This window comes from Arachis hypogaea, chromosome 1, assembly GCF_003086295.3.
Source record: "Arachis hypogaea cultivar Tifrunner chromosome 1, arahy.Tifrunner.gnm2.J5K5, whole genome shotgun sequence".
Classification (NCBI taxonomy): Eukaryota; Viridiplantae; Streptophyta; class Magnoliopsida; order Fabales; family Fabaceae; genus Arachis; species Arachis hypogaea.
In genome coordinates, this window is record NC_092036.1 from 95698400 (window position 1) to 95715402 (window position 17003).

The 17003-nt window shown below is 31.7% G+C and overlaps 1 protein-coding gene across 1 annotated transcript; it reads left to right on the plus strand.

Annotated features, from left to right (window-relative positions):
* The first annotated feature begins 10374 nt into the window (after positions 1-10374).
* On the plus strand, positions 10375-15731 carry LOC112697753 (glycosyltransferase BC10). Its single transcript, XM_025751070.3, has 11 exons — positions 10375-10785; positions 11474-11982; positions 12835-12933; positions 13373-13473; positions 13569-13640; positions 13761-13851; positions 14326-14406; positions 14537-14596; positions 14679-14801; positions 15032-15070; positions 15157-15731. The coding sequence occupies exons 2-11, from the start codon at positions 11602-11604 to the stop codon at positions 15283-15285; spliced, it is 1176 nt and encodes a 391-aa protein (XP_025606855.1). The 5' UTR covers positions 10375-10785; positions 11474-11601; the 3' UTR covers positions 15286-15731.
* The last annotated feature ends 1272 nt before the right edge of the window (positions 15732-17003 follow it).

Below are 17003 nucleotides of genomic sequence, written 5' to 3' on the forward strand. Positions count from 1 at the left end.
CCGGGCCTTCCATCTTGACTTGCACTCCAAGAAGGATTCCTAGTCCTTGATGAGTTTTGATGATGACAGCTTCTTCTGCTCTAACTTCTGCCTCTTCCCCCACGTAGCTACAGTAGCTACCTCCTGTGGTGGTTGATTAAAAGCTGAGACAAGTCATCCCTCCAAAGATCTTCTTCCTCTGACCGAAGTGGATCTCCACCATTTTTGGTTATGGAGAGCTTGAGATTACTTCACCATATCTTACCTTTTGTGGTAAAGATCTTAGCCACTCCATACCTCTGATTTACTTTTTCTTGACGCCATCATCACCATGGCCTTGCTACTAGCTTCATATACCTTCTTCTGATAGCTTGTGGTGTCTTCCATTTTCTCTGTGAAGTGACCGAAGCTTGAAGAGAGAAGAGAGAAATTGAAATGCTTTTAGTGGAGCTAAGAAAGAGAATGAAAATGAATTAATTGTTTCAAAACCCATGCCTAGTAGCGTGTAATACACTTAAAGCAATCAAATCACTTTTTCACTTTCTCTTTCCTATTTCTAATGTTTGCATTAAGTGCATTTAATCAAAATTTGAAATCCATCAAAAGATGAATATGATATCCGTGGAAGCATGCATGATTTCCTCTTTCTTATTTTTCCAAATTGGACCAAGCTAGTGGATCTCTTCTTCAAAGTTGATTTGGGCTCATAATAATTAAATTTGACCCAACAAGTATAATAACAATTCAGCCACAGCATCTAACATTTTTGATAACCAAGGCTGATCTTCTTTAATATATTGGGTTTGCTATTTGGTCCAGCAGCAAACTCTGCATAACAAAATTATTAATTAGTAAATATAACATGAAGATTAAATTAATAATTTTGTAATTAATTGTATTAATAATGTTTGGTCATCACTAATTTAATTTGAAATTTTCCAAACTCATAAAAACTCCCTCTCCCTCAAACTCTCTCAACCACCAAGCTACAACAATTTTGGTTTGGCACAAATGATATCCGTGATGACTATCCACGGATTATGTATTTATAGTACTCTCAATGTAAACCGTAGTAGCTAAGAGAGGTTTATGTTCAGAGCTCTTTTTTCATAAACCGTGGTGACCAAACACGGTTTATGGCTAGCTGTATTCTTTCATAATCCGTGGCGAGCAGCCACGGTTTATGCTCAACCTTTTTCAACTAAAATCCGTTGAAGCCTTCCACGGTTTATGAAGAAATAAAAAATCGTGGCTAGCTCTCACGGTTTACATAGTAATCAAAACAAGACACTCACGTAAGGACTTCCCAAATGTTGTATACAGGTAAAGGTTTCTCTCATTTTATTTATTTAAGTACATTGCCCTTTATTTTATTTTATCATTGTACATGTGTTAAAAATAAATGGTATGCTCTTGGTCATTTCGTATTTAATTATTTACTATTTAGCATCAATAAGTTAAGTTCCAAAGTGATTTTTGAGTTGACATTATATATCAAAATAGATTTTAAAATTTTAATTATATTAATTATATTTTTAAAATTGTAAAAAGTATATTATATTAGTCTTTGATTTATTTTTTATTAATAATATATTAACATAATTTGATAATGTAGGTATATCAATTTATGATTTGATTACGTATAATAATATAATAATGGATCGATTAATGACATGTAATATGCTAACGTAGACAATTATATCACGTCACAATACTATTTTGGCCACATATCACCCGTCACAAATATTTTTCGTCCACGTGTCTTCGTCATTCTTAGAGATACACCAAATTAGACATTAAATTTGTATTAAGAAACTCATTTTAGTTCCTGAAATTAAATAGTTTATACTAAATTAATATCTTTACTGATTTTTTCTCATTTTTTTATAAATCTAAAATTTTTAAAATTCTTTTGCACTAATTTTAATTTTATTTTTCACATATTATTTAAATTCTGTTACCTAGATTTTTTTTATCAATAATAGACTTACCATTGTAATTATTTTTTAGTGAAAGTACATAATATATAACATGTAATAACTCAACAAATATTTTTTAAGGAGATTTTTCATTCTCTTTCCAATGAGAAGAACTTATTTTTCTCTCTCTTTTAATCTTTCTGATTCATCAAACCATCAACATCACAGTTTGAATAGCTTAAAACATGAGATTTTCTTCATGGTGTTTGAATGTTTGATAAATGCCTGAACTAAAATGTTTATTTCAATATTCTAGCACGTTGGCGCAAGATGATACACCTCCGAGACCCAAGTAGAGCCTGTAGCCTCTAATGGCAGAATCCCACAACTCTTCTTCATTTTCTAGGTTACTATACACCATCACACGGTTGAGAACATGCAGCTCAACAATGTAACGAAATCTCCGGAGGTGACAAATATGGTAAATCTCACATCATCCACAGTGATATCCCGATAAACCACATATAATACATTGTACTCCTCTACGCTCACTGCACCATAAAAAAATCATGTCTTAAGCTATTCAAACTGTGATGTTGATGGTTTGATGAACCAGAAGGGATTAAGAGAAGGAGAAAAATAAGTTCTTCTCATTATTGAAGAAAATGAAAAATTTTTTTAGAAAATATTTGTTGAGTTATTACATCTTATATACTATGTACTTTTTATGTACTCTCACTAAAAAGATAATTACAATGGTAGACCTATTATTGATAAAAAAATCTAAGTAACATCTCATGCCCTAAACTGTTCAAGCTGTGATGTTGATGGTTTGATGAACCAAAAAGGATTAAGAGAGGGAGAAAAATAAGTTTTTCTTATTGTTGAAGAGAATGAAAAATCCCATTTTAAAAATATTTGTTGAGTTATTATACTTTATATAGTATGTACTCTTTATGTACTCTCACTAAAAAATAATTACAATGGTAAGTCTATTATTGATAAAGAAATAATCTAGGTAACACCGTCCCGCAAGCTAGAATTGTGTAAATCTAATAATCTTAGCTTGGAAACATTAGCAAGAAAAGGACCCGGTAGCAGAGCTTTGATAAGAAAATCAGCAAGTTGATCCTTATAACGAACTGACATAAGATGAATGAGACCAGACAAATGCTTTTCACGAACAATGTGGTAGTCCACTTCAATGTGTTTAGTTCTTTCATGAAAGATGGGATTATTGGCAATGTGAATGACTGACTGGTTATCCTATAATAGAGTGATAGACTTTTGAAGCGGCAAGCCAATGAAATTCACTAAGAAAGATAACCAATTAGCTTCACAAATGGCAACAGCAAGAGAGTTATATTCAGCTTCTACAGAGGACTTGGCAACTGTGGTTTGCTTCTTACTCTTCCGGCTAATGAGAGAGTTCCCAAGCATGAAGCAATAACCGGAAACGGAGCGACGAGTATCAGCACAGGTAGCCCAGTCAGCATCAGCAAATCCAGTGAGATGCAGATTAGAAGTAGAGGAGAAGAAGAGACCAGTTGCAGGTCGGCCTTTTAAATATTGGAGTACGCGAAAAGCAGTCTGTAGGTGAGAAGTGGTTGCACAGTCCAAAAATTGGCTCAAATGTCCCACATCATAAGAGATATCGGGTCTAGTATTTGTGAGGTAAAGGAGTCGGCCGATGAGCTGTTTGTAAATAGTATTGTCTGTTAAAATGGTATCTGATTCCTTTGAGAGTTTCTAATTATAATCAAATGGGGTAGAGAGAGTCTTGCAATCTAGATAACCAAAATTCCTGAGAAGGTCTATGGTGTACTTCCGCTGATAAATGTGAATTCCAGAGTTAGAGCGTGTTACTTCCATTCCCAAGAAGTATTTGAGATCACCAAGATCCTTTATTTTGAATTTGTCATCTGAATTTTATTTGATGGAATTGATTTCACCAATGTCATTCCCAGTTAAAACCAAGTCATCAACATATACTAGAATGGCAGTGAAGCTTTCAGATTGTTTCTTGATGAAGAGTGAATGATCATAAAAAAACTGCTTATAACCAGCATCCATAAGAGTTTGAGTGAGCTTAATGTTCTATTGTCTGCTTGCTTAAGCCCATATAGAGACTTTTGCAATTTACAAACCAAACCTGGTTGTGACATAGTCAAACCAGGTAGTATCTTCATATAAACTTCCTTATCCAAATCTCCATGAAGGAAGGCAATGTTGACGTCCATCTGTTTCAAATGCCATTTCTTTGCCGCTGCTAATGCTAACATTACTTGTAGGGTAGTCATTTTGATAACTGCACTAAAAGTATCACCGTAATCTACTCCTTGTACTTGAGTGAATCTTTTTGCAACTAGCCTCGCTTTGTGCCTCTCTATGGTGCCATCAGGATTAAATTTTACCTGAAAAACCTATTTGCAACTAGCCTCGCTTTGTGTCTGGGTTAGGTACCAGATGTATCGGATTCTGACAAAATAATCGACGCGTGAGCTCACGGCCACTAGGATAGACATTCATCATATGCATATGTGTGCTTTGTTTGCTATGCATTAATTGGAAATGCCTATTTGATTATATTCTGCTAATTGTTGTAATTGTTACTTGAACTACTTTTTTCCTACCTGTGCTTGCCTTGTCTGTGCGATTTATCAGAGATGAAGGTATGGAAGAAAGGAGGAAAGACTTAGAGTTACGGTTAAGTTAAGTTATACTTAGATATCCTTAGAAGACCACCCTTTTACGGGTTCCGTTTAATACTTTTAAGCTTTATAATTTGAGTGCCATCATTCTAGGATTGCCTCTGGTATTCCCAGAACCTTATATATTATGTGTGTGACACCTTTACCATGCTGAGAACCTCCGATTCTCACCCCCCATATTGTGTTGTTATTTTTCAGATGCAGGTCGAGAGGCACCTCACTAGGTGTCTGGACTTTTGAAGCGGAGTGGTTTTTGGGTTTCTTTTGTAGTATAGTCAATGGATATATGTACTTAATTTTCTCCCCGCATATCTTGTTTATTTTGTTTCCTCTTAAATGTTAAGGAGAGCTAGGGTTTTATCTCTGTATTTTAGGCATTTTGGGACATGTATATATGTATGTATGTATGTATATAAATTTCTTCCGGCCAGCCTTAATTTCGCAGGTTGAGTTAGGAGCTTGTTATTTTATACCCTTGATCCTCTGCTTTTATCTCTTGTACCATATGTTAGTGAACTTTAGCTTTCTTCTCTTGCAAGTAATCTTTATTTTTGAGCGTTGCATTTTTAATTTTGCGATTTTGATTTATCTATTCTTCAAGACTCTTAGAATACTGCATTCTTTCAATTATTAAACGTATTATATTTTATTTTAGAGGTCGTAATACCACACCACCTCTATTTTACGGCTTAAACATAAAGCTCTGTGTGATAGGATGTTACATGACACATGTCATTAATAGTCTATTTTATCAAGTCATGTTAGTATATTGTTAATGAAAAATAAATAAAAAAAATTAACATACTATAGTTTTATCAATTTTAAAAATATAATTAACATAATTAAAATTTCAAAAACGATTTTGTTACGCAATGCCAATCTTAAAGACACTTGTTTAACTCTAGCATCAACTTTTACTTGTAGGGTTTTGTTTTTCTCGTGCAAAACTATATGCTATTAATTTACTTGCTATTTTTTAAAATAAAATAAAATAAAATAAAAATTTGATCCATATATTTTACTTACTTTAAACTCTTTTTAATCCCAACTGAGTTTAAGAAGTGAAAATTAAGATGTAATTATTTTTATATAAAATTAATGATAATAATTATTAAATAATTTAATAAATTTAATTAAATTATTATTTAATAATTTTAATTTACTAATTTTACATAAAAATATTTGCATGTGATTTATTTTTCGGCCTAAGATATTCGTGTCCAATTGTCCATTATATTTCTAATCATTATTGGTGTTGAGTGCTGAATGTGACCTATTTTAAAAGAGAATTTTTTTATTTATTTATGGAATAAATAGTTTCTCCATATCATTCATCTCATTTTAAGGACATGTATCAAGAAGTAAAATTTGTAGTGACCATTTAGATAAAAATATTTTTATACAAAAATAATAGTTAAAAATTATTAAATGATTTAATACATTTAATTAAGTTATTTAACACACGACATGTAAATATCTTAATTATAGTGTAATAACCAAATTTTATAACTTGTCTAAAGAATTTTTTTGGATGAACTTGTCTAAAGATTTTGAAAGTGAGTGATGTGGGTTTTGTTCAAGAAAGGGAGTGATGTTAATTGGGCTAAAAGGAAACATTTGGGCCTCATCATCGATTGTGCCAGGCAATAATTGTCAAATAGGACAGGCCCAATAGAACTCCCATTTTTTTATTGGCACACTATAAAATTTAGGTCTTGACAAAAACAAAGTTTGGAGTTTTGATCTGATATGAGACTCTCTTCCACTCCCTTTACACATAAACAAAGTGACAAAAACCTATTAACTAATAACAAACCTTTAAATAAAATTTCGATCTACCACAGATTAATTCTTAATCTGCCAAATTTGAAAATACCGTAAAAAACTACAAAAGAAAACAAACCGAATTGCCACTAAATTTAACCATAAACTTTAGTTCATATATTATTCAAACCCCCTCCCTCCCTTCCCAGTCTCTGGTTTTTATTTTGGTAACTTGAGCTGTATTTGTGGTCAAAGTTCAATTGTAATTAGGTTTAGGAGTCTTCATTGTGTAATAGATTAGTGTTTAATAATTATGCATATGTGAGGTACGTAGTAGTATAACAAAACTAATTGCATGTCTATAAATAGGTTATAAAATAAAACTTATCATGATATTTGATGAGGTCGTTTATATGAATCATTGAATCGGCTTCTTTCCATTTTTTATTTCTTTTTTTTTTTTAATTAGCACATGGCATTTGTGGGAGAATTACAGGTTGAAAAACCACCGAGTCTTCGAACCTTGGTGATGACGGCCATAACACGGAAGTAACTGCTACGTTTTAAAAAAATAATGGTGAAAAATCTAACATCATAATTAGTCGATTGATTTTTTAATTAAATTATTTGTATAAAATAAATTGTTTTTTTTAAATCAAATAGTACGTATTATCCATCTAAAAATAACTTCACGTGAAATCGACTTCAGATGAATTTAGAAATAATTTCGTGTGAAGTCGACTACAGATGAGTTTAAATAGAAATTCAGGTGCAGTTGACTTCACGTAAGATCTACTTATTATTTAATCAATTAAATCTCGTACTTTCTTAATTGATTACTTTATCTTACACACCTTGGTCGCTGCTCATTAAACGTTTAACAAAAATTACTAAACAGAATAAAAGTTTTCTGAGTGAAAGTTTCCAATCTAATCTTAGTGAAGTTATTAAATGAGGTAGAGATTAATAAGTGCCAGCGTCACGTCTAGTAGTCTACGGTTTGAATGTTTAATTAATTTAAGAATATCAACGACAATATAATAAAAATTAATCATCATAAGTAGTATATACTAAAATTATAAAATAGATATTTATATATAAATATAAAATAACTGATTTAATGACTGAATTTTCAGGCATTATGTGTTTAAAATAGGACTCGGTAAACTTTTTGCTTGAACTTCATGTATGGTGTCGTATAAACCTTTTTTTGACCAATGGAACACTAAAACGAAAATTTCAAACTTCAATTTGTTTAATTTAGGATAATTTCGAATTTATTAGTATCATTTATTTTTCAGTACAACTTAGAAAGCGTCCACATACACGGAACGGAAGATGGATTTCATGGGACAAGCAAAATTCGGACTTGCTATATTTGTTCCACGCGATTAATTAATGTTATTCAGTATAAGAGTCAAATTAATTAATTTAATTAATTAATGGCAAATTGTTAATTTAATTTAATCATTGGCTCCACGCTTGCACAACGCTCACTGGCCCGACGCACGACTCCTTCAATTCTATGAAGCTTTTTCTCTTAACTTTTTTTTTTTTCAGAATTTAATCCTGTAAAAATCAACATATATTTTGTTATTTGAATAATTAGTTTACCGTCTATCTAAATAAATATTAAAATTTAAATTATGTATTGTGTATGTAATAAATTTTTAGTCTAATAGGTAGAAAAGAAAGTAAAAATTTAAATATAATTAACCTTATATAAAATTAATAGTTAAAAATTATTAGATAATAATTTAATTAAATTATTTAATAATAAACAACTACTATTAATTTCACATAAAGAAAAGAATTCAATACTTAAATAAATAAAGCTATGTAATGTTATGTTTAGGTGCTAGTGAGTTTGATGAAAAATTTGATATACAATTTTCTCCCTTAAAAATATTTTTTAGCCCAAATACAATTTATATCTCTATTAAAGTTACAAGGTAAAAACTCAAGTTCAGTTAACTTCACGTAAAATTTATAGTTAAAAGTTGTCAAATAATTTAACAAATTTAATTAAATTATTATCTAACTACTATTAACTATCAATTTTACGTGAAGTTAATTACACCTAAATCTATATTTGTGATTGAACAAGTTAACCTCTATGTTAGTTATAGTTGGTTCCAATTTGTGAATGGTGAGGGTGGTTGATGATAGCAAAATGTTGTGGTAATGAGTAATGACAAGCGTAACAACGTAGCCATGGTTTTAGGTCCGAGGAGTGTGATTCATGGGGCAACACTCACACTGGGTAATTATCGACGACAACGACAGGGTGATAAACACAGGGCTTATAAAATATACTTTTTATTTTCTTAATATAAACTTTTTGTTCACCACATGGGAGGACATATTTTGATAATGTAATGTATAGCAACCAAACTTTTTTTTTTCCTCCGAGATCAATCATGATATACAATTAATAGTACACTTTTTTAATATTATTATTGAATTGAATTATTTTCAATTTTTTATGAAAAATATTTGTTTCAATTTGATGATAATTATATTTATTTGTTAATATGATAATACATAATCTAATCTTGCAGAAAAAGACATTAAACACAAATAAACTAAATTATTTGTTTTTTATTATTTAAAAAAAAGAAATGAATAAGAATGAAAAATAAAAATAAGGAAAAGTATTTGACAGGTCAAGACGTCAAGTCAAGTTGGGGCATTATTGGGTCGTCGTTCCCTACACACTAAAACCTAAATTGGACAGAAAGATAGAAAAAAAGAAACTACAAATATTAAATGTTAATTTTATTCATAAATAAATTTATTGCCGTAGTAATGAATTCTATGAATCGAAATAATAATTATTAATTTTTTGTGAATACAAACTAATTTGATTTATTGTAAAGTAAATTTATTAATATTCTAAATCTTATAGGTAAAAATAATTTGTTAAAAAAGCAAATTATTTATATTCACAATTTTGCTATAATATTTCTTTTCAATGTAGTAATTAATAAATGAATAAAAGTAAAAGGTAGCAAAATTTGTTCTCAAAAAAAAATTACGTATTCACATAGCCATTATATTTTAATTTGAACATTAAATTTGATATTATTGCAGCACTAAAATTCGTTTATTCTTAAGATTTGTTTGGTAAAATTTTTATTTTTTAAAACTTTTTTATATAAAAGTTAATTTTTTAAAAATTATAGCATTATATATGGAGTTATATTAAGTTTTTTAATTTTGATAAATACAAGTTATTTTTAAAAAATTTTACTTTTTATGTATTTTAAACAATATTTTTATTTTTTAAAAATCGTAAGCACATAGTCTTATTTTTAATATTGTGGTAATATATAATTATAAATTTTGAAGTGGAATTTCTGATCTTATTTTTTTTTTTAGTTTTTTTTGGGAGAGGGTTTTAAGATTTTACATGAGGATCATAATCCAAAATATTTCAACTTTGAATTTAGAATCTAATACATATTAAACAAATTCTTGAGGATATATCAAAATTAATCTTTAATGAAGTTCAGATTATACATTTTGATTTTTAATATTTTTTAAAATCCTAAAAACTATACTTATTGGATAGATTGAATTTTTATTATTTTCAATAAAATTTTTAATATTTATATAAAACAAATAAATTTTTAATATATTTTATTATAAAAATAATTAGATCTCCGATAAATATTTTTATAAGATAAATATCTCAATTATTTTTATAATAATAAAAGTTTGTTAAAAATATTTGATTTATTTTTTTAAAGATCAATTTAAATATTTATTCTAATTTTGTTTATTAAATCAGTTATGGTAGCTTAATTTTAAGTTAATGAAGAGTTTTATCTTCGATCGTTCACAAAAATCAATTAAATGTTGAAATAAAACAGTTTTGTTAAAAAATTGTGCATAAATTAATAAAAAAAAGAAATCACATTTAAATTTAACAATCCCATATATTTTATTGAAACTGAAATAATATAAATAATGGAAATAACGTATAAAATTGACCAATTGACCAATCAGAGTCAAGTTTGTATTATTTTATTTATTTATATGAATTTTATTCTGGTTGGCTCGGACCACTGCCCAAAAAAAAAAAAACGAGCCTTTCATCCTTCTTCGTCTTTGCGGAAAGCAAAAACACAGAGAGAGAGAAACAGAGAAAGAGAAATAGAAAGAGAAACCCAGGCAGAGAAACACAGAGATAGAGAGCGGGTGAAAAAAAGCATCGATTCTTCTCTTTTATTTTTTATAAATTGTTATTATTATTATTTCAATTTTTTTGAAATCCATCGGTAGTGGTTTCTACAGCGTTTTTTGCCCTAGATCTTTCTTCACCCGTTCCATTCCTCTCTGAGAAATCTTCCATTGAAAACCATAAGATTTACGTCAATCATTGATCTTCCTTCTTGCGCTTCAGCCAGGTACTACTTCCTCTCTCTTTCCCATTGCTCAAGAGACAGAGAGAGAAAGAGAGAGAAACTCTGATTTGATTTTTTTTTGGGGGTTGGGGAGGAAGGGATTGGAGTCTAAGGAAAGGAAAGAGAAGAGAAGAGAAAGGAACCGTTTTTCTTTATGTATTTAATTATGTTTTTCGTTTTTGTTGTTGTGGTGTGTATAAATTAGGTGAGATTGTTTAGTGTTTTGCAAGCTATTTCTTTTTCAATAGAGTATCTGCTTTTTGTACTTTCTCTGTTACCAAACAGGGGAGGGGCTTCCCATGTCTATTTGATGTTTGACCCGTGGTTGTTGTTACAATTTTTGAACTAAAGCTTCGATTTTTTATTTTCTTCTTTTTTCGGTGCCGGTCGTTGGTAGAAGACATATGTTTAAGGATGTTTTGTGTCCGTTAGGCTACTCTAAAGACTTTGTACCCTTTGGAACTTGCAAGTATTGCTAACATGAAGTTATATTTGGATTTGATCATTAAATATTTTATGCTTTTTCCCATGTTTCGTGCATGTGTTTTTTATGTCTGGTATATACCTCGTCATTCCAGAATGATACTACAGACGCCAGAGTGGTTATTAGTTTACTAGTTGTGGATGTTACTGTGAAATTGGATTTGATAGGTTTTGTTTGCTAATGCAATTGCTTAATTTGTTTTCTCAGAATTTTCTCTATCAATCTGCTTGAGGTCATTAAAGGGTGTATGTCGTGATTTCTGTGTGTTCAACTGATGGTAAATGCGGATCAAAAGGAGATTACGGGGGTTTGAAATCTGTGTCACATTGACTTAGATGAAGACATCAAAAGGTTGGCATATAAGCATGGGTGATATGCAAATAATGCCGGGGAGTCGCCACCGTCCTCCCATGAGGAAACCAATGTGGATTATTGTCCTGGTTTTATTTGTATGCGTCTTTCTAATGTGTGCTTATATCTACCCACCACATAGCAGTACAGCCTGTTTTTTCTCTTCTAGAGGGTGTAAGAGTATTTCTGCTTGGCTTCCGCCTGTTCCGGCTAGAGTATACACAGATGAGGAGATTGCATCACGTGCTGTGATTAGGGATATTTTGAGCTCACCGCCAATTGTTTCAAAAAACCCAAAACTTGCCTTCATGTTTTTGTCACCTGGTGACCTGCCATTTGAAAGATTGTGGGACAAGTTTTTCCAAGTAAGAATTTTTCACTTCTCTATGTTGGTCAGTTCAAGCTCTTTTCTTTCTCTTTCTAAGGCAATTAATGCATTGTCATCTTTGAAATATATGTGACACTTTGAATTGTAAAATCTATAATGTTAAAAAGATGGCCAGTTTAATAGTATAGTTTATAATTGCATTCCCCCTCTTAATAAAACAAAATCAGTAGGAGAATTGGCTTTTTGCAAGCTGAAATCTATCTTCATGTCTTGAATATTCTTGTATTTGAAATGCTAGTCGACAGTCATATTACTAAGAAACCTGAGTTGGAATGGTTAAGAGAATCTGTCTTTTGCTTCTCCTCCCCACAGGCACTGATAGCAGTGTCCTCCTTGTTTGTGGAAAATGATATGCAATATCTGTTTTCTATTATTATTTTTGGCATGGTTTAACTTAATTTGAGCAGTCCATGATTAAAATTTACTACTATATAACATTGCATTTGTAATTAATTGATAATGCGATAGATATGCCTATTTCTTCCAACATAATTCACATTCCTTTTTCCCTCGGTCAATGAAAGGTGTTGGAAACATCTCTGATGGATGACCTGCTTCAACATTGGGCGGCCTGCCTTGGGTGCTAAATCAAATTGCTTACTACTTCTAGCATTAACCCTTAGACTTTCTACGGCATAGTTACACCATCTGAGATATGAAATATGTTTTTGTTAATGAATTCTTGATAAGTGTTTTGAAATGAATGAAAAGCTGCAGTTTGTTCATGTATTTTATTGGTTGGTACTGTGTTAACTTTGCTTCTGAAATATGAACCCATCCATGTTTGAGTATGCATTTACCTGGAAGATGCTCTTCTCCTTTTTGTCAGGGTCATGAAGGGAAGTTCTCTGTCTATGTGCATGCATCCAAGACCAAACCAGTTCATGAGAGCCGTTATTTTGTTGATCGGGATATACGCAGTGACCAGGTGCATATTGTCTTGTATTCAGTTTGCTAATCATTTATGGTTGTACTCTTTTCTCTTGTATGTTCAGATTTACATTCACCAATGTATATAATGGTTTTAAATGCTTGTGTAGCCGACCCCACCTAGTGGGATGAGGCTTTGTTGTTGTTGTTTTAAATGCTTTTGTGTGTGTGTGTATTAAAGATTGATTGTCTGCTCAAGACTGTTGTAAGAATAGAGACCATTTTTTGGCATAGGACAGGAACCATTGTGATAGAAAAGGAATTGATCTAGTGAATTACATATATTTAAAAATCTTCTGCAACCATTGCTGAATTTATTTCCAAGTTAAAGTGTGTTGGCTCTAAATAGTGATTTAAGTTGTAACTATCCCATGTTTTCCTTTAATATGTGCTTTTCCAGTGCTTGGCTCTCCTAATAGGAATTCATCTTGTTTTAGGTGGTGTGGGGGAAAATTTCTATGGTTGATGCTGAGAGACGGCTATTGGCAAATGCCCTTCAAGACCCTGACAACATGCACTTTGTTTTACTTTCTGATAGGTAACGAGCTATTAGAATGCTTTTAGTTTTGTTTCAAGGTACTAACTGTTAAAATTGTTTTTCCAGTTTCTGATTTGTTTGTATTGGTTTTGCAGCTGTGTACCACTGTATAATTTTGACTATGTTTACAACTATCTGATGTATTCAAATATCAGCTTTGTTGACTGGTATGTCAAGAAGTATTAGATTAATCCCTTTTGGGTTTTCACCGAGTTGATAGCTCTTTCTCTGCATTCTACCATTACTTGATGTACTTTACTAATGTGAGTTTTTTTTTTTCTTATTAGCTTTAAGGATCCTGGCCCTCATGGCAATGGCAGGTATTCAGATCACATGTTACCCGAAGTCGAGGTGAAGGACTTCAGAAAGGGTGCACAGGTATAATCTTGCTAAGATCACGTTGGTGTTTAGATTTTAACATTTTGAACTGTGTGCTTATTGCAATAAAAGAATAAGAAATGCCAACAAAGTACATAGGCTACTACATTTTGCAGTAGTCCCTTCCACTGGATGCTAACTGGGTAAAACAGAAGCAACCATCGTTCTATTGTTTATTTATTTTTGCTACACTTGAAAATCTTTCATTCTTTTGTCATAAAAACACGTTGATGAATAAATCTTCACTAATACTAATTTATTTTTTTGATCTTGCGTGAAGCCCTTCACTTCTATTTATTTATTTATTTTGAATCCAAATCAAAATTGAATTGCAATTTGATATTGCTTGTGTTGTTTTGTACGTAATCTAATGCTTGGTGTCTCAAAAATGTTAGATATGTTATTATTATAGGTCATGAACATATGTCGCACATTTAGATGTGTCTTCACCTCATTGTTTAACTTCTTCTGCAGTGGTTTTCCATGAAGAGGCAGCATGCTATCATAGTTATGGCTGATAACCTGTATTACTCAAAGTTTCGGGATTACTGTCAGGTGAAGTTGTTTTTAACGTTTTTAGCATTTCAGTTTATGGTGATTGGATTATCTAAGTTTGTTATGATTCCGATGTTTGAAGTTTCCCTAGTATGACTGCCATACTAACATGTGAGTTTTAATATCACAGCCTGGTTTGGAGGGGAGGAATTGCATTGCAGACGAGCATTACTTGCCAACCTTCTTCCAGGTGAGAATTTCGATTGTAATGCAGTTCTTCTGTTATTAAACAGTCTTCCACCTTGGCTAATTGGTTTATGTCTGTCAATTAGATTGTTGATCCAGGGGGAATTGCAAACTGGTCAGTAACTCATGTTGACTGGTCTGAGAGAAAGTGGCATCCAAAGTCATATAGGGAGCACGATGTTACTTATGAGCTCTTGAGAAATATTACGGTATAGTCCCTACTGCGACTGTAACATGTACAAATCCCATTTTCATCTTTCTAGGAAGTAGATAGATCGGGGATAGAAGGCCTAGTTAACCGTAAACCTCACTTGTATTGACCAAAATAATTATTTAGCTAAAAGTGGGTTGTAACCAAGCAAGGCTGTCAACTAATCATTGCCTATTCAAATTGTTTTCAAGTTACATGGATATTGACAATAATTCTTGGTATTTGCAGTCGATTGATGTTAGTATCCACGTCACCAGTGATGAGAAGGTATGCTGATATTTCGTTGTGTTTTAGTGTTTTACTAAGATGCATCAACCAGCTTTGGATGCTTAGTATGTCTTGTCTTGGTGCAGAGAGAAGTGCAAAGTTGGCCTTGCTTATGGAATGGGGTTCAGAAACCATGCTACCTATTTGCTAGGAAATTCACTCCTGAAACGTTGGACAAGTTGTTGCATCTATTTTCCAATTATTCAACGCCTTGAGGCAGCTATATTTTGATCTATTCTTTGGTCGGAGAAGTCGTTGCTTTCGCTTTCGGCCCCCTTCTTGGTTTCTCATAGTCAGTCATATGGCATGAGAGTTGTAAATTACAGCATTGTTGAAGGCTTTGATCGCCCGTTAGCCACAGATATCGGTGTAACCATAGCGAAACTGGCATTGCAGTGTGGCCTAATGTGGAAAGGAGGCTAACTATTTAGTGTTACTTCCTTGGGAAGGGATGGATATGGATGTGGATGACACCACTTTTTTCTTTCTTTTTCATTTCTTTCCTTTCCTTTCCCTTCCATTTTGGGCTATCCAGATTTTCTAATTACATGAAAAATTTTGGGGGAATCGTATAAGCTCATCATGTCATTGTTGATCTTTGTAAAACTTGATAATTGTTTAGTTGGAAATATAACGATACACGTTGCTGTCCGTTCTGAAATTCGGTGTTCAATTCTTAATGCATTACTTTGATGCAATGTTGTTGGCCCCTTGTCATTGCTTTTAGCCTTTAGGTCATTGTTTTGGTTCCTTGTCATTGTTAATTTATTTATAGGTTATGAATTTCAAATTTACCACTTGGGATGTGTAAATGTTAATTATCAGCTAACTCAAAAGAAAGTGAAGTCTTATTTATCTATTTTTGACAAAAAGAAGTAATAACTTAATCTCATTCCATTTTTCTCTTTTAATACTGTAGTTACTTGTGCTTTTTAACCACAGGAGTAAGGGAAATAAATATGAATATGTTTATCATATTCATACTCCTATGGTTAAGAAGAATAAATGACTACAGTATAAAAAGAGAAAAGTGAAATTCTATTATATCTGGCACTGCTTGAAAAATGTACAAAAAATATATACGAGAATGGTTCGTACTGTGTTTTCATATTTTCCAATAGATAAGTGGCGTGTCAGGTATCAATCATATGAATGATAATCACAAATTTTGCTACTCCAGCCTGAAATTAAAAGAGCAAAGTGCTTGGGAAAAGAAGGAATTCTTGGTCAGTAATTAGTTGCGAGAAAAGAATACACCAGTCCCAAAACCAAACCTCCAATTCTTAGATCAAACTTTCATAAATTAAATAACATGCATAAATAAGCCACTGAATGTGTGCAAATTAAACGTCCCATGATTCATGATGAATAATGTTATGCACTCTGAGAGTCTTATATGAGAGGAAAAGGAGCGAACATGAGCCAAGGAGACACCGGCAACTTTTAACCGAAGATGCCGGCAAGTCATCCTTGGCTCAAGTACACTCTCTCTATCCCTTCATGCAAGGCAATTGCGCCCTTTGAGTTTAATTTCAACAATCATATATATCTCATGCATTTCGCATCTGCTCTCATATGTATAAATAAGTAGGAGATTGCATGGACTAAGATCATCACCATTTTAGCGTATTTATAGGCGGATGAGAAGATCAATGAAAAGAATATAACTATATGATATAGTTGATAATGACAATTCCCTAAAGAATTCTTACAAAACCATACATTATCACATGCTTCTGCTTCTTATCCAAAACCATGTTTTGGAATCAAATTTCCGGTTTTGGTTACGTGTGATAGTTGACTTAAATACTTAATAGTACTGTTTCTGTTCTTGTGGAATTTATGTATATTGCTGGTTCTTAAAGTTAAGAATGAGATTTAAATTCAAAATCTTTAAATAAGAATGAAAAAATTATGGCATTTGAATTATAAA

Excerpts from the sequence above, each read along its gene's own strand:
- LOC112697753 (XM_025751070.3), top strand. The coding sequence starts at position 11,602 with ATGAAGACATCAAAAGGTTGGCATATAAGCATGGGTGATATGCAAATA. Across the intron at positions 13,641-13,760 it reads AATATCAGCTTTGTTGACTG|CTTTAAGGATCCTGGCCCTC; the intron begins GTATGTCAAGAA and ends TTTTCTTATTAG. Across the intron at positions 14,802-15,031 it reads AGCTCTTGAGAAATATTACG|TCGATTGATGTTAGTATCCA; the intron begins GTATAGTCCCTA and ends TGGTATTTGCAG.